The sequence below is a fragment of the Acanthochromis polyacanthus genome, chromosome 9 (genome assembly GCF_021347895.1).
Source record: "Acanthochromis polyacanthus isolate Apoly-LR-REF ecotype Palm Island chromosome 9, KAUST_Apoly_ChrSc, whole genome shotgun sequence".
NCBI classification, from domain to species: Eukaryota; Metazoa; Chordata; class Actinopteri; family Pomacentridae; genus Acanthochromis; species Acanthochromis polyacanthus.
The window spans coordinates 18,711,469-18,734,465 of record NC_067121.1 but is presented as its reverse complement, the minus strand read 5'-3'; the positions used below and the strand labels follow the sequence as shown (position 1 = coordinate 18,734,465).

Sequence of the window (22,997 nt, the reverse complement as noted above, 5' to 3'; positions counted from 1 at the left end):
CCCCTCAGTTACTTACTTGACCAGATCAGTATCCCACATGTTTCACTGATTTGATGCAATACTTAGATTAAAAAGTGTTCCTTTAATTTTTTTGAGCAGTGTAGACAAGATGTATTTCATAACTCGTTTATACATTCAGTCCTTTTTAAATTTACACAATTTCCCAGAGGTTTAATGCTTTGTTGCACGTTTTTTTCTTTGAAAATTCGTGTTTGATGTAAAGTTAAACAAATACTAAAGGACAAAATATTGTAAAACAGTCATTCATATCTTTGTTACTGTAATTGTAAAGGGACCAAAAATGAAGTTATTTTATCCCTTATGTGTTTCTAAAATTAATCAGCCAATTAATCAGTTATTGGAATTTTTTCTGCCAAATACTGGAATCGGCATCAGCCTCAAAAAATCCATATCCGTCTGGCCCTACTAATAAGCACATTGGCCCCTCGGTGGGAAATTTCAACAAGCCCTGAAACTCATACGACCACACAGGTCGTATGTAACGTGCCCCAGAATACGACCCATGAGAGCGTATTTACGTTAGCGCCGCTACGGGGGATAGGAAGGCATTACGGGATTTCATTCACGAAACGGCTTTTCCCTCACTTTCGCAAGACGGGTTTAGGGTTATGGTTAGGGTTAGGGTTAGTGTTAGGTCAAAGTTTGTTCATGGTGACATTTCAGCTGAGACACCGGAGTGTCGATATTTACTCAACCGCTAGAGGTCGCTTAACTTCAAAACATAACACTCGGTCGTAATACGGGCGTGTACAGACGACCTATGTGGTCGTTTTTTTCAATGAGGATAGTCTCGGAAATTTGAATAAAAAAAAAAAACAGGAGGAAGGAGTTCTCTTTTAATCGAAGCGCTTCCAGCTTAAAGTTCTGCATCACCGTGAAGCATGTGTTCATCTGGGACTCTAACATGAACCTTTGAAGGTGTTTCATCAACACCTTAAGTGTTAAGTATATTCTCTTCTTTCTTCAGTCTGTTTGTGCATGAAAAATGAAAGGTGATTACAAATGAATTATATTTATCACGATTAATCGACAGCAACACTATGATTAATCTGATTTAAACATTTTAATCGTTTGACAGCACTAGTATTTATATTTTGTCACAAAATTCCCATCTGATTGATATGTTTTAGAAGACTTTCTAGACAGGTACATGCTATGCTAGACTAGTAAATAGTTAACTTATCTCAGCATCATATTACATTGCTTGTCGTGTTTAAAATTATACTTCCAATCTTTCATTAACACAAAAAGCAATATGTAGCAAATACACATTTCACAGCACTGACCTATAGGCGATACAGTGATTCAGAGTAAAATCAGCTATGAATTAAAATGATTGCTTGTACTTCTCATTCTGTAAATCCTTAGTGGTTCAGAAATCAACACATCAAAGATCACTTGCATGTCAGATAAAATCTCCTAAAGCTTTAATGTTTTTTTCATGGACACTGATTATTAACAACTGGATTGAAAGTTCTCTCTCTTCAAAGCAATCTCAGTAAATTCTGCCTGTGTTTACATTAAACACTAAAAACAGGCCCAGAGATCTAATCCTCTACGTTTGCTACCAGTTGATTGGTGTCCACAACACCAGCCCGTGACTGCTCGTTGTTGAAGAACAGAGGGTTGTCAAACGTAGTTAACTTTTGAGGGAGGGACAGGCGAACGCCATACTTCTTGAAGAGAAGGAAGATAACGACTGCTCCTATGGCAAGCACAGTAATACCCAGGAAGACTTCCAAAACGGTGTGGCTTTGGGTTTGAGGATCAGTCTTCGAAAGACTTTCTGTACAAATGCAACACAGATGATGAGGGAGAAGAACTGAATTAACCTTAGTAACCAAATGTGAAAACGATGAAGGGATGTAACTTACCAGCTGTTGGGGATGCTTGCTTTTTTACTGGAAAGGAAAACATGAAATCAAACTTTCAAAAGGTTTTCTGTTTCTGCATCATCACAGTGTTGCAATTTATAATTGTGTTTTTGATTCATTTGTGAGTTACAGCAAAGTAAGTGTTACACTTTCCTGTTCTGACAACATTTCTCACCTTTGAGTGTTTTACAGATATATCCACAGCGTGACATTCTGCTGGCTGACCAAGAACCATCAAAAGTTCTAACTTGTCCATATTGGCCAAATGGGTAGTCATCATCAAACCAGTTAGTGTAGTCAGTGGGTGTTTTATCCAACCACTTCCACTGGCCTAGAAACAAGTAAAAAGTATTTTTCAGCTTTCTCCACACTGTGGTTTTTATCTATATATATATATGTGTGTGTGTGTGTGTGTGTGTGTGTGTGTGTGTGTGTGTGTGTGTGTGTGTGTGTGTGTGTGTGTGTGTGTGTGTGTGCGCGCGCGTGCGTGTGAACTGAAAACACAGCACTGACATATTCTTTCTTCATCAAGATGTTGTGGGAAGATGTGTTAGTACACATTTACTAAACATCACACACTGAACAACATTAGTATTTGTAGATACATCTCTGCTGAATGCAACTCTTCTCCAAACTGAGGGGAATATATCATTCTGCATCTGCTTAATGCTCTGCTATCTTCACAGCCATGTCTATGACAGCTTTTCTGTTGAACACAGCCGTGTGCTGCTGCTGGAAAGGCTGCTGCAGATAATCAGAACCAGTTACAGTGTACTAAAACTTGTGGAGCTCGGTGTTAATTCCTCTCGGGGTTGTCATTATGAGTGATGGCTTTCACATCTCACAGCACTTTGGTCCACATTTGATATAAAATATTCTGGTAAACATACTGGTTAGTGTAGCAATATTTTTTCCTAAATTTATTGTTGTCCAAATGTAGTCTGTTTCAGTTCTCTGTTCAGCAGTAAAACAATAATTAAAGTACCTGTAACTGTTTGAGAGGGTCTGTTTAACAAAGCTTATTTTCCTTGTTTATGTTCCTGCAGTGCAGCTCAATGTCTTTTTTTCATGAAAGAGCAGAAAATGTTACTGTACCCCTGTGAGTTTTATAAAGGCCGATCCAGAAAGAATGATGCATATCTCTAAATTGTTGCAGAGTGGTTTTGATGAATGCTTGCTCTGCAGGATTTTCAATGCTGGCAAGACTTCCACCTTCACAACAAGCAAACAAACAGAGAATAGCAGGTTCTTAGTCAAATCGAAACACAACTGAGTGACTGAGAATTTGCATTAGATCGTTTGCAGAATCTCACCATGTCTTACACAGCTTGCAGATGCATCTGGCCAGTCTGATCTGTCTGTGATAAACAGGTAACAATTGGCCTTAAAAGACAGCCAACTAGTACGCTCCCTTGAGTATCTTTCTGTCTCTGGGTCTTCAGGGCAAAATCCTGGGAAACCACTCGACTCTGTTGGTGGCACGTCTGTGAATGAAAACATGAGAGGTGACACCAGGGTCAGCTAAGACAGAACCTGCTTTTTATCTAGGTAAGCTTTTATTTCACGTTATTGAAAAACCGCAAAATATTTCATGCCAAAAACAGAACACCATAATGAAAGCTTACAGTCAGTATAACTCATAGGACCAACAGTAACATGCAACCTATTTTTTAACATGAAAACAAAAACTTGGAAAGGGAGGATGTTTCACATAGAGATGATACCAGAAATTTGGAAATCGGTACCAATATTAAAGAATTTTTCCAGATTTTCAATATCAAAATTGATACCAAAATAATTAATCAATCACATGAGCATTGTCGCCTTGCAGCTAGAAGATCCCCAGTTTGCATCCCAGCCTGCGTTCTTTCTGTTTGGAGTTTGCATGTTTTTTCCTCGGTAGTCCAATTTCCTCTGACAGTCCAAAAACATGCTCAGATTCAAAATTGTCTGTAGGTGTGAGTGTGATTGTTTGTCTCTATAAGTAGCCCTGTGACAGACTGGTGACCTGTCCTGTCCTGTAGCCACCCTGCAACCCTAATGAGGATTAAGTGGCGTGTAGGTAACGGATGGATGAATGCATTTCAAAATAAACTTTTTCATTTACACACACAAACACACACACTCTATGGATGTAACTGAGTGCATTCACTCAAGTACCTAACTGAAGGAGAAATCTGAGGTACCTGCACCAACTTCAGTCTTTGCTTTCATGCCACTTTCTATTTCTAGTCAGGTATATGTCAGAAAGAATTCTGGTAGTTTTACTTCACTACATTTGTCTTTTGACTTTAGTCACTGCTTACATGTAAATCCTTTTGCCCAAACTTGTCCAAGTACATTTTACAGAAAACTGACAACTATTTTCATGCACGTTTTGAGCACTTGTAATGAAATTTACAACAAATCAGACAATTAATAGGAACAATTCAGCAAGTTAATCCATAATGAAAAGAATCAATAATTGCAGTCCTATATAAAATAGCATCACAGTATTATCAATAAATTATATAATATGCAAAAGTGTAATAGGCAAAGGGGACATTTTTCTGCACCAATTACATTAACTTTGAATACCTGCAGTACATTTTGCTGATTACACCTACATGCTTTTGCTTAAGAAACCTTTTCAGTGCAGGATTTTTACTTGTAACTGAGTAGTTTTAAAATGTGCAATTAGTACTTTTACTTCAGTAAATATTGTAACTACATTCTCCTGGTCATTGATCATTTGTATTATACACTATATTTGTCCTTACGTGACTGTGTGTTTTTTTTCCCCGCAACTCACAGTGAGCTGTTGCTGCACCTGCCCTTGCCAGTGCTATATTACTTGGTGTTGCCCTGTATCTATTTATGGCATCTATGCTACCTTTTGTACGTTCAGTACCAAGGAAAAAATAGGCCTGTGACATTTCTCGTCTCCAACATTGGAAACTATGACCCACACAATACATTTATTGTTGTATGAAAGTTTGCATGTGTCCTACCTGTGGACTTCATACAAACACTGCTCATTTTCTCCGTACAGTAGGCAGTCTTCCATTTTCCACCCTCTGTCACATGCACGCAAGGTTTCGCCATCCTCGGTTCCCGATAATCCCAGTCAGTTAAGGTCATATGCCAGCCGTCAATATATCTGAAATATCCATCAGTCTGAAAGCAAAGATTGTTAAAACGGTATTCTGTTTCATTAATTCGAAATATAGATTGCAACACTTTTTTCAAGGAAGTATTTAGTGTTGGATCTGTAAAGTGAATAATTAAATCTGTTTGATCATTTCACTGGCTCTCATTTTCTTCCATAGCTTGCCATCAACACTGCTGAACAGTCTGTTTAATGTTTTCCAAAATGTACCTTGTGTGGATCTACATCAATAACTTAATTACATGTGTACATGTTACTCTGATGTGTACTCAGTAAAATCACCAGTCTGTTGGTTTTGTGTGCCCATATGTGTGGATGGACTTGTAGAGTCAAGTTAAATTTCCTTTTGGGGACAAAAAAATATCTGTCAATCAATCTATCTTGCTTGAAGTTTAACTTACAAGCAAGTTCACTGTTTTATGTTGTTGATGCGTTATGAAACACTTGTGCCCTGTACCTGCTTACTATTGAGTCCAATCCACAGAGAAGAGTTTATCTTCATAGCCATAACTGAGACATACAACTGCGTCCACTTGTTTCGCAGACTGGCCAGGTTGGCGCCATCATTTTCGCAGTACTTCTTGGCTTCATCCCAGTTCATTGGTTGAGTAACAATCTTGATAGAGTCATTGAATATTTTGACGTAGTCGGTTGAAATCCTTGTTTCAGTGGAGTCCGGGAGAGATGAGTCTGTTTCGAGACAGAAGTTATACAAATTAAATATAATTGAAGTCAGGAGCCCTGTTATGAAGAAACTTAAGATGTCCCACTTCCCTGAGAAGAAGGAAATTATGCATTTATTCAGTCATGAAACAGTTGGAAAAAAAATATGTCCATGTGTGAAACACAGTGCCACATCATTTAATGTTGAAATTGCAGTTTAAATCATTGCTAATAATTGATTGCAATAGAATTGCGACAAATCATGGCTTGCTTTAGTACAATTTGTAGTTTTAAGGCCATCAGCAACACAGGAACATATACTGAATGTAACACTCTGAAGTCATTTCACAGATGATACCAGCAGAGTGTGCTGAAACATCGCTGCTTAGCTCACTTAAATAGTGTAGAGCCACTGGATGTACACGGCTCACACAAGAACTGTATGAGATGTATCACACCTAGATTAAGTAAACATAATTTGAAAACTATCTTTAACTGCTGACATGTCTGCCATCTGTATGCTATGAGTCTATTTTGTTTTCAGGATCATATTTTTATATGTGCTTAAAATGTTTAAATAGCTTTTATCTTCTTGATAACTGAAAGCAATCTTTACCCAGCACCCCAGGCATCATGGGCCTACTGCTTGAGTGCTAGCATCCATTGTGCAGTTCTTTTGTTGGTTTGAGAAATGCAGAATACCTGCTGAAAATCTGTAAAAAAAAAAAAAAAAAAAAAGTTGCCAAGACCACATAAAACTAGCAAACTAAATCCTGTGAGCTTCTCTGAAATTTAGGTGGGCTTCATCTCTAAAGCATCGACTATCAAATTGAGCCCCACTCAGGTCCATCATTAGCAGCATCAACTCAGTCACCTACAATATTGCAAAACGCCAACCATCAATTTTAGCACTGCTGTTCGGTAAAACCACACAGCACTCCACTGATTTTGCAAGCAAAGTTAAAGAGTGAAACTGGCCCAGGATGAAACCATGGTGTCATTTGATGTCACATCACTCTTCATTTGCATTTTCACACTGGAGACTGTCAGAAAATGCCTCCTGCAAGAGAGCTCCCTGGGGAACAGAACCAACCTCACCTCCAACCAGATATGCACCTTGCTGGATCTCTGCCTAACCACCACCTGTTTCAGATACAGGGGGTCCTTGGCTAACATTGGAGTTCCATTCCTACTGATCGATGTAAGTCGAGTTTCGGTGTAAGTCAGAACTCCGGTGAAAATATAAACAAAGCTGTTATGTGCATCACAATACTGATAAGTTCATCAGAAAAGTCATGAATACCAATGACTTTCATGCATGTATGAGTCATTTCACAAGAAGATAACAGAATATGTTGCACTGCTTTTTACAGCTTGAGCATTTTATATCTAATTTCACTTCCATGGAGATGGCTTTCTTTATCTTTGAAGCTCTGCCATAAGAAGTGTCTGACTTACGTGTGTGAGCCATAAGGAAAGGCAACAAGTTAGTGTATGTAGCACAATCCAAGGTAGTGTACAAGTGGAGAATGTAAACAAAGCCGTCTTATAGCGCCGTGTGACAAAGTATTTGTCTGCTCCGCTCGCCACATGACAATGTATAAGTCCTCTCAGCTCGCCAACTGATTCCATATAACCAGTTCCACCTAACCAGTTCTGACATGACACCAAAACGCTGTACGTTGTAAGCTGAGGACCTGTCAGTAACCAGTTCCAATGTAACAACGAAACGTTGTTGGTCGAGGAAATCGAGGATTCTATAAACAGAAGCATGGCCGCACCATGGGCTCTTCGGTATAACCGCTGTGGCTAAACTCTACATGGAGAAACTGGAAAACAGGGCTCTGAGCTCATTTAAAGGAACATCTCCTAGTTATTGCTTCTGATATGTGGACAACACCTGAGTCCAAATCAAAGCCCAAGAAGTAGAAGTCTTGACAGACCACATCAATACAGTGGACAGCAAGTTCACTAGGGAAGATACGAAGAATGGGCTGCTGCATTTTTTGGACTGTGAGGTGCATGTTGAAGAGAATGGAGGCCTTATCATTGAAGTCTGCAGGAAACCTACACACACAGACCAATATCTGCTATTTGATTCCCACCATACTCTGGAACATAAGCTGGGGGTCATCAGAACCTGAAAGCACCGGGCTAAAAATGACCCTACCAGTGCAGAGGGAAAGGAGAACGAGCATTCCCACATTAGGAAAGGATTGAGGAACAGTGGCTACCCCAACTGGATAGTTGTCAAATCTATAAAAAGATCTAGGAAACACAACATCACAACAAACAGTAAAGAAAACAGGACAAATAAAATTGTTACACATATGCAGCTGAAGTATCTGAAAAACTTGGGAGGATTTTCTTCAAACATAACATCTCGGTGCACTTCAGACCCAGCAGCACTCTGAGACAAAACTGGTTCAGCCCAAGGATAAAACACCAGTGCACAAACATAGCAATGTTATAAATGCAATCCAATGCAGCAAAGAGTGCACAGATTTGTACATTGGGGAGATAAAACAGCAGCATCACAAGTACATGGCTCAACACAGGAGAGTAGCTCCTCAGGACAAGACTCCGCAGTCCACCTGCATCTGAAGGATGAAGGACATTTCTTTGAGAACAACAATGTTCACATTTTGGACAGTGAGGACAGATAGTTTGAGAGAGGAGTAAAGGAAGCCATCTATGTCAAATTGGAATCAGTACATGTTTTATCATCACTATGTCAACCAGTTTGGTTTTTTTTTGTAGTGGTGGCTACTCTTAAATAATTTTAATAAATCATTTTGAGTAATCATTGAAATGCATTACGATTATTGTAACTTCATTGTACCTTTAGCAGCAACAGTTTAGCATAATCTTGCTACAACAATGACCTGTGTTCCCCTTTCCCTCATCTCAACCACAAATATGGAACACAGTGTTGATTTGCTATGTAACAGTAACATATAACCAGTTTGATAATGCTGTCAACAGGACACTGAGCCACCACCCATCAGGAACTCAGACTCACTTTTGACTTTCAAAACCCTTCTAAAAACCCATTTGTTTGAACTGGCTTTTGCTTAATCTGTCTGCTTATCTGTCTGTCTTGTAAAGCGTCTTTGAGTGTCCTAAAAAGCGCTATATAAATTTGATGTATTATTATTATTATTATTATTATTATTATTATTATTAGACCTCACGCAGTGACTGTTTAGAAAGAGCCAAATAAGCACAATTGTATTTTAACCACCTGTAAAATTAGAGGAAGTACAGATGTAGATGAATGGAAACACTAAGAAACATCAGATATCGTTATCATCCAGGAAGACAATGGGCCAGTCCATATACTGGACTAGTGCTTTAAACCAAACAAAACATTTTGAAGCTTTGTCTAGCTATAACTATCGTCTTGCTGCTATTTTTCATGAATTAATCATAAGCTGCAGTCCTAGTTAGCATATATATATGTATGTTAACTAGGACATTTATACATAAGACTGTTGACTTACCAAGATTTCGCAGACAGATGTATCCATTGGTGTCATTGCAGGACCTTTTTAGCCATTTCCCAATGCCAACATCTGTATTAGTAGTTATTATAACACATTCTTTCTGTAGAGACAGAGAAAAGTGATAGAAAAGTGAGCTAAAGATCAAAGTGGGACGAATCCAGGTCTATTCTGCAGGGACTATGAGCCATCTGACTCTGCTGATACTGTAGATACAGTTATGCAGGATTTCCTGAAATGCGTTGCTTTTGGCCAGTGGTGTAAATCTTTGACAGGAGGGATTGACAGTGTCTTTCCAATTAAAAAACAAACAAAACCACCGATTATCTTTAAACTCCTGTCCTGCTTGTAATACAAAAACATATAAACCACCACTCAATAATAAAGTGAAATAAGAAAGTAATAAATTAAAAATATTCATATAGATTCCATGCTACAATACAGTGTATAATAAAAGTATTACCTTGTTATATCTCTGCCATGGATAATCCTGTTGTCAAAAATGTTTGAATACACAAGCACAAAACAGATTAAAAACAATACAGATTCATTTAACAACTGTACAATAAAATCAAATTATCAGTGATGATTGATTTTACCTCATCATAGTAACGGTATCTGTGTGGTAGATTAAGGCGAGTGCTCTGCAATGGAAATCAGAATATCAGACATAATCTAAATATTTTTTAAAATACCAAATTATTCAAAATTAAATCACTTGTTGCATCATTTCTAAGTTGAAAAATGTTTCTTCTTTTGGACAATCAAAAGACTTCATTAAAAGCACAGACCACAAAGTACACTGCTCAAGAAACATCAAGGGACTACTTTATCATCACAGTATTACACCAATTCATCTGAACTTCTGAGTTATTTATCTGTCCAGCCAGGAAGCATAATTGATTGGAAAACAGATGCACCGGCTTTGGGGTAAAGAAATTGACAGCAGGTGGGCAAGAGAGGTAACAGCAAGACACCCTTCAAAAAGGGAATGGTTTTGGGCCATAGGCCATTTTTGTCTGCTTATCCTTTCTGATTGATTTTTGTCGTGTTTCGCATTTTCCTCATGCCTTTATCACTGCTGGTTCATTACACAGTCCCAACAGACAATTGAGGCTGCACAGGTAGTCCAGCTTCTCCAGCATGGAAGTCCATACGTGCCGCTGCATGAAGCTGCTGACGTTTGCTGTGTCTCTTAGCAAAGGTCTTAAGAGCGTGGTGAAGATACCAGGAGACTGATCTTTACACAAGGATAGTAGGACAGGGCCATAGAAGGGCAACAACCCAGGAGCAGGACAGATATCTGGAGGAGTACTGCCAGAGCCCTACAAAATGACCTCCAGAGGGCTACTCGTGTATGTTTCTGACCAAACTGTCAGAAACACACTCAATGAGGGTGGCATGAGGGCATCCTCTAGTGGGACTCAGCACCGTGCAACTCAATTGGTATTTTCTAGAGAACATCAGAATTGGTAGGTCCTGTTGTCTTCGCAGATGACAGCAGGTTCACACTGAGCACATGTACCAGATGTACAAGAGTGTGAAGACGCCCTGCTGAATGTTTTGGTGCCTCTGCAACATCACACGGCATGACTGATTTGGTGGTGGGTCAGTGATGGTCCGGTGTGGCTTATCTTTAGAGAGCTGTACAGACCTCCATGTGCTCACTATAGTACCCTGACTTCTGTTAGGTATCATGATGAAATCCTCAGATGCATTGTCAGACCATGCGGAGGGCAGAGGGCCCTGGTTCATCCTGGTACAGGACAATTCCCAGCCTCATGTGGCCACAGTGTGTAGTCAGTTCTTGGATGAGGAGGGCATTGACACGATTGATTAGTCCTCACAATCTCTGTACCTGAATCCATCTGAGAATCTCTGGGATATTATGTATGGATGCATCCAACGCTCCCAAGTAGCACCACAGACTGTCCAAGAGCTCCCTGATGCCTTGATCCAGGTCTAGGAAGAGATCCTCCAGGATCCCGCCCACTGTGTCATCAGGTGTATGCCCAGTAGTTGTCAGGAGTGCATACAGACACAAGGGGGCCATAGACACTACTGAGCCACATTAGGAGTTGTTGTGATGAAATTCACGAAAGTTGGAATGGCCTGTGATTTCTAATTTTTACTTGGATTTTTGGTGTGGTTTTGAATACATCCCTCAGTGAGTTTATCATTCAGTTTACCACTTACCATTCTTAGACAATTTTCTAAGAATGGTAAATGGGTAAATAGGAAAGATTTTGCTTTCTCAGTTTCGGCAGCCCTCCTACACAATCAACCAAAGAAACATCTTTCATCTCCGAAGAAACAGACGGGCAAACATTTCAGACTTGGTCCAAGGGTCATCAGTGGAAACCAGAGTTTCTGTGACAGTGTCAAGGACACTACATAACATCAACCTCTTAAAACTGCAAGATGAAATTTAATGGATGTGGGAAAAAAGTTTCATAAATATTGTGTCTTCTTCAATCAGATGATGTTAAAGATTAATTTGTGTGGCTCAAATGGAATCACACAATCTCAATCCATAGTTTCAACAGGGGTAGGAGTATGATGATAAGGGAGACAAGAGTGCAAAAGATTAGCAACTGAAAACATTTGAGGACTGGTAGAACATCCCTCTATAAATCTGTGCAATACTGGTCTTCTCCATGCCAAGGAGGATTGAGTCTTCCTTCAAAAATAAAGCTGGACACATTGTATGGAGTACTGATAAAATCAAAGACTTAAATTTCAGTAATGACTGGTTTCGTTGCACTGAGCTCCTGCTGTGAGGCTTGAATTTCTAATATAGTAAATATGACCTGTTAGCTTTACAATGTTAAATAAGTACAAACAGCCTACCATTAACTTCAAGTTGTAATGCAGAAATATTACGGCCCACTTACCTCAGAACCCCAGTTATTGTATCGGTTTGGTCGCCCATCCGTCCAGTAAAACCTGCCTGCATCATTTTGAGCATGGAAACCAATCCACAGGTTTGTAGTTGGTGCTTCAAACAATTTACCTGACAGAAACCCTAAAAATGCAACAGATACTGATAATTTAGCTTTTTTGTGTCATTTAATTGTACAGTTTTGCTTAGATTTATACTTGAAGTGGTTTCTAAAAGTCAAAGACAATTTAATATCTCAAGACAACTAAACATTCTGTATTAAATTTGAAACAAATGAAAAACCAAAATATCTTCACTTGTGCTGTGTTTGGACCCCACTGAATACAATTCATATAGATAAAACAAACCTTGCACATCTTTTGAGGCGACTGAGGCCAAATTTCCTTTCATGTTTTTGCACTGTTCCCTCGCGTCAAGCCATGTCTCATTCTGGTTGTTTATGACTCTGTAACACTGTAGGGGAAAAATCAACGGCTTGTTCGGTTATATTCTCATCCTTTCAAACTACAACAAGAATGATTAAGAGTGACCTCTGACCTTTGATTTGAATTTTTCCCAGTTCTGTGGACAGCCACCTGTTGGAGTGACTGTTGGAGGTACTTGCGAGGCGTTGGCAGGTGGTGAGTGGCTGCGTTTACAAATGAACGTGGAGTCAAACCCACAATTTCTGTTACCCCAGAACCCTGTCAATAAATCCAAAATATAAAACTTAGAAAACTTAAATTCTGATAAATTTTTTTCTTTAATTGTATTCATGTGAAGGTATGCTGGTGAAGATGAATCAATCTTAAGCCACTCACCCAGAGAGGGAGACATGAAGACACAATTCTCATCATTGTTCCGGAATTTAGGCTGATTTTCATCCCATCTCTGAAACATGACTGGAGAATCGTCCATCCACCTTTTAAAACACAAGAGTAGTTTCACATAAAGACTGAATCTTGTAACAGTACCTACGCTCCAATGAAAGTGCATACAGTGCAGTTCCATTATTCTATTTATAGTAACTACATATTACATATTTTTCATCATTTTCTTTCACTCCTTTTGTATTGTGTAATTAATCCCTTCATTCATTATTTAATTCATACTCACGCAAATGTATTATCAAGATCTACGGTCATGCCTATCCATACATATGAGTGAAATCTAGCAATCTGCAACACGGAGAGAAAATTACATCAAAATCAGCAGTACTTCAATGTCAATATGTTCTGAGCTTAAATTCAGTGATGTCAGCTGTCTAGTCCGCAAGTTGCTGCTTACCTGTTTCCATAGAAAGACATTTTCAGCTTCACTGTTGATAGTTACCAAGTCGCCGTGCTTCCGTTTACAGACGGCACGAGCGTCTTCCACAGCTGATGAATAATGGTTAATAAAATACTGATTCCCTTTCCATTCAATCCACCCATCTGAGGTTCGATTGTAATCTGGAAACACATGAGAACATGAAAATATGTCCTGAGTGTTCGTCTAGGGTTTGATTTTAATTTGCCCCCTGCCCCCTGAATGTGAATGTGATTGTTTGTCTGTATATGTAGCCCTGTGGTAGACTGACGACCTGTCCAGGGTGTCCCTTGTCTTCACCTGGCGTCAGCCCAATGAGGAATAAGTGGTGTGCAAATGATGGCTAGATGGCTTCACCATTTTTCATAGTCAGATCTCACAGACTTTGGTGATTGTCATTAAACGTTTCAAAAATTAATTATTAATTTAGTATTAACCAACAAAAACTACTGGATTCCTGACTAGGTGACTCAGGTGACCAGGGTTGTCTAAAGGAATCTCAAGTGTAGTCATTTATAACTTGATCTAACGCCATCTTACAAAGGTTTAACTTAATGGTTGTATTTGAGAGGTGGACTTGGACAGATTTTATCAAATGCTTTTGAGTTAACCCAGATTTAAATCATTTCAGTTTTATTTATACAGCACCAATTGACAACGTATGTCATCTCATAACACTTAACATTGTAATGTGAGGACCGTACATATTTTAAACAGATAACTGAGAACCCAACCATTCAAAGTTTCCTTTGGATTTTCCATGAGCAAGCAATCAGCAACAGTGGGAAGTGGGGATAAAGGGGTAGGGCTGACAGGAATGGTTGGGGTAGATATAGCAAGATAGCAGACCCAACACAGTCACATGATGAGAATACAAAGGGAGCAACTTTAAAACATGCAACAGAATTTTGGTCTGTAAGGGAAGTTGACATATTCGGTGTGGTTGCATGGAGTAATGGAGCATTTACCTGGAGTGACAGGAGCTGGAGGTGGATTTGGAGTCACTCCTGTATGAAGAGAAGATAATGAAACACCGAACATGAAATATAGCTCCATACTTTAAAAAATTTGGCTTGCTCACTAATCCTTGATTCTCTTGTTTAGAAAGAAATGGATTCAGTTTGTTAGTCATTTTACCTGCACGGATCTGGCACAGCCAATCACGGTTCAACTCGCAATGAACATCTTCCCAAGATCCAGTCCACCTCATTTCATGAAGTCTGTGTACCACACAAGATTCAATATTCATTTTATTGTTTGGTTCTCCCTCTGCCCAGTGTTGGAAACTGACCTGTAAACAGAAGCAACAAATAAACAGGGATTCATTATTTTATTGTCTATTTAGCTGCGTCTTTTGATCTACAAATGAGTAAAGTATGAACTTACTGGGGATTCATCGCTCCATACATAGCCTGTGTCTGGGTCAGGGGCACTAAGTCCAATCCATGCTGTAGTATAACTACAATGGACAAACTTAAATCAGCGATTTCAATCTAAAATTTCTTTGTAACACTTTTGGAATTATGTGTGGAAACTCTGTTCCCATATTCTGCCAGACACAAGCCCGCCTTTATGCTCATGAAAATTTTGCAGTTTGCCAGGTCGTACTGTACCTGTGTGGTAAATCATTTAGCTCTTCATTGCTGTGGATGCTGAGCAGGTCTCCTCCGATAGCCTTGCAGTAATCTCTAGCCTCAAACCAGGTTCTCTGCCTTTCCCTTGACTGGGTAAACATCTGTAAACCAAACAAACAAACAAACAAAAGACATTCAGCATGGTTTGGTAAAGTCAGTGCCAACAACTTCTGGAGCACCATTTACAGGCGAAGGTGTTACCCCTCCACCTCAACTTAGATGTCAGACCTCCATCCTTTCCTTTTCCCTTTGAGTGAGGTGTGCGTTCTCTTCTACAAAAATACTATTGAATAATCAGCTGAGTGTGGACACTTGTGACAGAGAGAGGCTTGTCTGCCTCTTGTTCCACACCTGCCAGAAAAGATGAGTTTGGTTCGCCTCTTGACACCCGCCCTGTTTCAGTAAATTCAGGCTGGTCTAGTTTTGTCAGTGGTCATGAGTGTACATCATCAGTGTATGTGTACATGTGGCTGTATAGATGTGTATGTCTGTTGGAGTAGTTTAAGTGTTTCAGTGTTAGTCGGCAGCACAAATGTGTACATACTTCAATGGATCTAAATATGGTACACTAAATGGTTATTTTACTGCTTTTCTTATGATCTCGTTTGTAGAACAGAAGCCCATTTCAGACTTTCATTGGTGGCACATGTTCATGCATGAGTGAGGAAAATCTGAGGCCTTTACTATGAGGCAGGATTTTAGGTTAAGCACGGTACAGCTTGGACTATGGCATCACTATTCCTAGCACTCCCATGAATTTGACTCATGACTTCTAAGTTGAACTTGTTTCCTACAGCAGGCCCCAGATCAAGGTAAAAGTATACTTTAAACTAATTTGTCTTTTTGAGATGTGGATGTACCTTAAAGCACTTATTTCCTGCTCCCAGTCGATTCCAGCCATATGCACATTTGGGAGGAACAAGGGTGGGTGGGGCTGGAGTTAAAACTGCCCCCTCTGCCTGATGCTTGCAAATATATTTCTCCTGATTGGTGCAGGGCAGCACATCCCAGAGGCCAGCAAAGATCCCGGTCTTCATGGCAACACAGCCCCGTTGGTGACCTTACATTGCCAAAGGAGAAATGGTGAAATGTTAATTGTGAGGCTACCCTCTGTGACATTTTACTGATGAAGTTCAGTGGTTCTCCATACCTGGCATTTCAGCATTCCAGTGAGTAAATCTCACTGAGTCGGTGTTGGTCCAGACAAAATGAGTGATGTTTTTCTGATTTGAGAGCCCCAGCCAAAAGTATTTCTCTGGTCTATTCCCGACCAAACTCACAAGGAATGCATTATCCACCCTGGAAATATTAGCAGGAGGAACATAAGATATTTAGTGTCTTACATAATTTAAACCCCCTGTTATGTTGTGGATTAAATTCACCCATTTTAAAGAAAAAAATGTAAAGTATTTTTCCAGTACGAAACTTCTTCTGCTTGGCTTAATAAGTATGATCAGTGTATAAAATACAAATGGTTCTTTTCACATATTTTCAAACCCATCCTGAACAGAAGAGATGGTATATTAACTACACAAAAAGAAAAAAAAATCAAAATGTAAAACAAGTAACAAAAATAATCAAAAATCAATGTCATGTGAGACTGTTGTATTTTGTATGGAGGTCTTGCTAATCTAATTTTGAAAAAGTTTTAACATGCATATTTTGTCATTAAAAACAAGTGAATTATCCTCATTGAACAATGATTTGTGAGAGATAACGAACAGCATTGCGCTAAATATTGATAGAAATTATGAGTAATGGAGTCAATAATGAGATATAAACAATGTTTATTGTGTTACGTTTCTCCTATTATTGTTTTTTGGATAATTAATTGAGTCAGGAACATCAATGCTGTTCCTGAGAAACCAGCCTAACAGGAGGGAAAAAGCAGACTTGATGTTCACATTCTGTTATAAATGTTAAATCTATTGTGCCAATAGCATTTGGAAAAATAATAGCGTTTTTACCCAGATGAAATATCAGCTAAGTAAGAATTGGAATTCTTGCAGTCATCCTTAGCTTCACGAAAAGATTTGGTCTCTCTTCCAATAAAGTAGCAGTATGAGCCATGTCTCCTCCATCCCTGGATTGTTGTAAACAAGAAAGTGAAGAATGACATACTGTGATTACTCTGTTCTGACAGAATGACAAAAGGCTTTCCCTAAATATTCAGTCTCTTGCAGAGATTTGACATGGTTGCTAAATATTACAAAGCATGACAATGAACGCACTGAAAGCAAAACATTGCACCAACTTTCACCATGGTGGTCTCATTTTAGAAGAACTCCTCAAATCTCTGCCACATACGACAAATAGAAAAGTGGCTCTGATCACGGAAGTATCATACACATTGCTTTAAACTACACCACATTATAAAGTCAAACATGTTAAGCTGCGTCATTAGGTTTTTGTCCTATTGGGGGAACTGTAGAACAAGCTGAAAACCACAAACCCCTAATATGCTGACCTGAAATTAAGGAGTGACTTTAGCATACTTTTGACAGTTAGTTCAGCTATTTGTTTTGGTCTTTGTAAGCTGCTTCGTGCTCCACGGTGTTCACTAGTCTGAAAACTGCTCTTTACACACTCTGGGCGAAAATAACAGATAGTGTTCTTGGAGTGGCCGAACTGGGAACTTTAGCCATCATCAATATGAACAGAAGAACAGAAATGTCTAAAGAAAATATGAAAAGAAGATGTAAACTCAACGCACACTTTTGCAGCCTTCTTCTTTCTCCACTTTCTCTCCAGTGCTTGTTGAAGAGGTCGTCTTCATACAAATGAAGCCATGCCTCTCCTCACACCCACGGTCAGCCCAGTTCCCATTCTGAAACACAGTACAATCAAACATTACAGAGAGTAGACGGTGATACAGTTAATGAGGAAGTATATCACCTGTCGACATATTCCACAGTTTTAGAAGTGTAGAAATTTAATGTCATATTTCAAATGTAGAAAAATGCACTATTTCATATGTACACTGTACCCACATCATGCTCCTTACCTTTCCTTTGATGAGAACACAATCTTTTATATCAGCAGAGACATCTGGTTTCCCATATTCCCAGCTTGTGAAGCTCACAGCAGAATGATCAATCCAGTCAAACAGACCCTCTTTCTTCCTGTCATTCAGTCCTATCCAGAGCTCATCAGTGGATGCTTCGGACAAAAAAAAAATCCTTCTGTAAACTATTTTACAGTAATTGAAGATGTTGCTAATGTGTAACAGACATTTGCAAATGTGTTTTATTCACATTAACTTCTTATGCAGGTCTCAGTTTTGTTCATTCAAGTGTGAGACAAAGAATGGGGTAACAGGGATGCTCAGGACATATAGAGAAGGAACGCTTGTGGACTGAAGAGTTCTATGTTGTTCGCAAGGGAATGTTCTTTTCTTCTGTTGCCTTCACGTACCATATCCAAGCTGAGAGATGACGAAGCTTTGGTCCTCCACATTGCGGATGCTTACAAGGTTCCCTCCTTCATCACGGCATTGTTTCTGAGCATCAGACCAAGTCTTCTGAGTATTATTAAGGTGGAAGCAGTGGCCATTGTAGGGGATCCAGGGTGCTGAACAAAATCCTGTTGCAACAGCTGATCATGAAGAGCAAAGAAAGGTATGAACTTAGTGACAGATATGTAGTATAGCTGGAGTACACCATAATCACAGGATGTCCAGAATAGTGTTGCACAGTATACAAAATGAGATGCATGGCAGCAGACGTGCCTACCATCCACATATAGTCCACAAAACAGATGAAAAAAATTAAACATCTACAAGCCCAATTTCTTGCCGTCTTAATGGGGTTGGAAACATCAGTTGTGTAGTCTCTACAATCATGGTTCCCACTGTGAAGCATGGAGGAGGAGGTGTGATGGTCTAGGGAGTGCTTGCCTTCAGTTGGACCATCATTTATTTTTCAATAGGAGAGTGACCCCAAACATTCATAGTTTTGATGTCTTCAGTGAGAATCTACAATGTAACTATGTAACCATTAAATGAGGTGTGTCCAAACTTTTGACCTGTAGGGTATTTTAAATTAATAATTAAAAAGCAGTTCAGTCTTCAACTGTATACTATTACATTACTTTTCTTGATGTTTTAGATTTTTCATGTGTTATCATTTCAGTGTCAGTACTTTGAGACAGGTTTCAAAGTCAGAACTCTGATATGACATCACTAGTGTAGAACAGAACGGATCTTTTTCTATACCTTGTGTAGGCGTTTCCTCAGCTCCTTTACTGTAGCAGATGTAGCCCAGTTTCTTGCTACACGGTGAACTTTGCCAGGTGTACTGCACAGCAGGATCAGCAACTGCACAGTTGTGTCCCGGATCAGGAAGTGGATGTCCTAAAACATGACGAAGGTTATGTTTAACATCCTGACTTATTAGTTCTCTGCAAAGCTGAACAGTTGTATACTGGCCACCTTCCTGGTGGTTGTGCTTGTCCAGCCCGATCTCACGAGGATTCGTGAAACTGTCACGTAAGTTTTAGTTTCGGTTTCGTGCGCACCAACACGATTTCGTCATGTTTTTCGTGCCGCTCACCACGAAATGCGCACCAATGTATTTTAAACGGCGGACTTTTCGTGCCACTCAGAACGTATTTCAAAAGAATGTGTATATTATATTTTTAATGTAAAACCGTGGCGAATCCAACGCTATATTTTGCATGACATCGTCCCTAAACATAACCCTAACCATAACCCTAACCATAACCTAACCATAAGCCGGTGGTACACTTACCAATTTGCATAGGAATTTCAAGAATGTCCGGCGGCCGGCGGCCGCAAACGCAATCACACAAGCAGTATACGCCGATGGACAGCTTAGATCGTCATGAATCCGCCGGTATAAACCACTTTCAGATGTGATTACCACAGCGAAAAACATTTCGTGGTGAGCGGCACAAAAAACATGACGAAATCGTGTTGGTGCGCACGAAACCGAAACTAAAACTTACGTGACAGTTTCACGAATCCCCGTGAGACCGGGTTGGCTTGTCAGTATTGGTTGAGCACTGTTAATAAATCTAAAGATATTTCCATTTTTCTAGTACCATCTCTGAGTGGAATAGAAACCTACCAGAGTCCCATTTCAGATATCGGTAAGGCCTCCCATTACTCCATTTCCAACCATGTTCTGGATCCAGAATCAGTCCAAGCCAAAACGTGTTGCCCCCTTTCCACAGTAGTGCTGTTAGGGCCATAGGGAACATAAATAACTAAGCAGTCTTCCCTTTAGTCATTAGTTAAAATTCTGATTATAACAGTTGTTGATCTTCAGGATTATCAACACACATAGAGTCTTCAGTAATATATAGAAAAATAAATCTAATGCAAAGTTCTTTTCAGTAATAGAAAAATTAATAAGACACATTGTGCAAAATGAATAAGTATACAGTAACTGTATGCAGCTACATAGCAACAAATGCATAATCCTTTTTACAGTGCCTTTACTAAAGAGTTGCTGTCACCTTACCTGTAATGTAAGCCTGCTCGTGTGGATCACTGATGCTGAGCAGGGAGGAACCCTGCTGTTTGCAGCTGATTTCTGCTTGAGGCCAAGTCAGAGCTGACTGTGTGTTCAGCTGGTAATATGCTCCTGTGCTTGGGTTTTTATTCCAGTCTTCTTTGGCTGTTCAACAGAAATACAAAATACATTACATGTGAAATGCTGATGAAAATAGCTCCACCCTATAACCTTATATTCCATTGTTACTCAATGAAACTACATAGTATATCAGCGGTATGGCCTTTAGTAAGTGATGCTTGTAGGTACTTTGAAAACAAATATGCCTCCTGATAGCTTAATGTTTTCATACTAAGTACTTCACAGGTACTACTTACAAGTAGTTGGGCAGTTCCCCCAGCGCTCACTTTCATATTTTGTCTCAACCGCACACCAAAGACGCTTCTCTGAGGAGTCAAATGTCGTGCAGTTTGAGTACCACTGGTCTTTGTACAGAAAGGGAAACATGCAGGGCTTCCCAAACGCATTTCCACCAATGGTAAATAGCTCTAAAAGGGGATAAGAACAAAACAAAGGTTGGTTATGCAGTAACCTACCTTTCATAGGAACATGGGACAAATTTCTTTTAAATCTGTGATGCTAAATTCGAGCTCAGAATGTCTCTGAAGATTTTCCAATAAATATGACTGTACGTCATAGGTAAACACCTGTGCATGAGTATTTCCTTTCTGCCAGATAAAACTAATAGGGAAATATTATTTGAAACAAACATTCCAATTTTAAAGCATCTAAAACTGTAGACATCCTAATTTATTTTCATATTCTAGTTTTGTCCTTAAAATGATGGGAAAATAATTGCATACAGTACTGTACCTCTGTATGTTCTTGAACAAGCACCACTGGACGTCCCTGAAATTGTGAGGTGGTTATTGGGTCCAGTTGTTTTGGAGAGAACAGCTGTGTTATCTGCAGTGAGCTCAATGTAAAGCTCTTGGCCTTTGAGGGCGAGCACCGTTTCATTCTTGCATTCCCACTTTTGGAATTCACTGGTTTCATCACAGTCGTACAGAGTTATTTCACTTCCCACACTTTTCCCCTGAGCTCCAAGGCACTTCTTCAGCTGCTGAACCAGAAGTCGATCGCTGGTTGTCCAGCGTATGTCATAGCAGTAGTTGTTTCTTTTTACCAAACAGAAACCAGTGGCCTTGTTAGTTAGTTGAAATGGTGAATCTGCAGACAAAGAAATAATGTAAACTTACTCACGTACTCACATCATTAGGGTGCTTTTTCTGTGTCTTATTTGATTTCATATTGCATGGACAAACATACTGACAATAATTCACAGAGTAAACAGAAAATATGAAGCAAGCAGAGCTCTTACATCACAATGTAAAGGATACAGCTACATTGTTTTTTGTTGTTGTTTTGTTCTCACAAAATTTTAAAATAAAAAATTGGAACATCATACCATCTGAAGCCAAACAACAGAATGTTTGGATGAGGAGCACAAAGGCTGCACAGGTAATCTTCATCGTCAGTATCCTTATGTCCTACAGCATGTGCTGCAGAGGATTTAGGAGTCGTGTGAATGACTGTTGCACATCGGTCTTAATAGGACTCACACATCCTGTCTCGTCGTATCTTGACGTTTTATTCGTCTCCTTTAGAAAAAAAAACGGAACCCAGATACAGATAATTGCACACTCGGCTGTTTTATTGCGATACGTGGTGCATTCCCCGGACAACATGTATCTTACTATGTGGATATGTGCTATTGTGTAACAAAAAGACTGGTGTGGGAAACAGGAAGTGCGAGTTTTGCACTCCAGCAGGTGACCATTTAATTCCAGCCAGACTTGCACATACAAAACACACAAAGCAGGTCACATCATTTCCATTTTTGATTGACGGAATTTTTCTTTTTTCTCTCTGTTCTTCATTGAGGTTATTGCAGTAACACCAAGCTATTCTACAAATTAATTATGATGAATGATATTGCAAAACTATCTTACTGCAGTTTATTCAGTAGATACAATTGTTACAGTTATGATTCGACTTGTGAAGTCAAGCTCCAGTTCAGCATTCACTGATTTAATAGACTGAAAATGTGACAGATCGGCCACAGGAGGCTACCAAACCCCAGTTGCAAAAGGAAGAAGGCATGAATTTATAAAACCATTCACACAACAGTTTAAATCAGAGGTGGGAGGTATTATAAAATGTGTGCGGCATGACTGTTAATTAATGAATCTGAGCTTAGTCAGTAGAAATACACTGTGAATTTCTAAAACTCATAGTATACATCATTCAACAGGCAGCCTATAACCCTACAAATTTTAATCTGATTAAATCAAATAATACATATATTACATCATTACTCTTTTATTTAATAGCCACACTCATTACACCTTGAATTACTTTGTATTTTGCATTTGTTTGAAATTTCAATTTCAATTTAAAAATTAATTGTCCACCTCTATTATTTATTTCA

The 22,997-nt window shown here is 39.2% G+C and overlaps 1 protein-coding gene across 1 annotated transcript; it reads right to left on the bottom strand.

Annotated features, from left to right (window-relative positions):
* Positions 1–1,065: 1,065 nt before the first annotated feature.
* On the bottom strand, positions 1,066–22,143 carry LOC110952005 (macrophage mannose receptor 1-like). The gene is made up of 32 exons (XM_022195310.2): positions 21,975–22,143; positions 21,380–21,736; positions 20,884–21,054; positions 20,516–20,671; positions 20,120–20,230; positions 19,246–19,383; positions 18,447–18,626; positions 18,037–18,191; positions 17,746–17,859; positions 17,000–17,115; positions 16,183–16,331; positions 15,893–16,092; positions 15,012–15,133; positions 14,785–14,857; positions 14,536–14,689; positions 14,367–14,405; positions 13,378–13,541; positions 13,207–13,268; positions 12,912–13,012; positions 12,649–12,794; positions 12,459–12,564; positions 12,104–12,234; positions 9,809–9,853; positions 9,673–9,699; positions 9,210–9,312; positions 5,501–5,733; positions 4,886–5,051; positions 3,209–3,379; positions 2,991–3,107; positions 2,071–2,226; positions 1,896–1,922; positions 1,066–1,807 (listed from the first exon to the last, which is right to left on the bottom strand). Exons 1-32 carry the CDS (start codon positions 22,036–22,038, stop codon positions 1,569–1,571), a joined length of 4,293 nt encoding a protein of 1,430 aa, XP_022051002.1. The 5' UTR covers positions 22,039–22,143; the 3' UTR covers positions 1,066–1,568.
* Between the last annotated feature and the right edge of the window lie 854 nt (positions 22,144–22,997).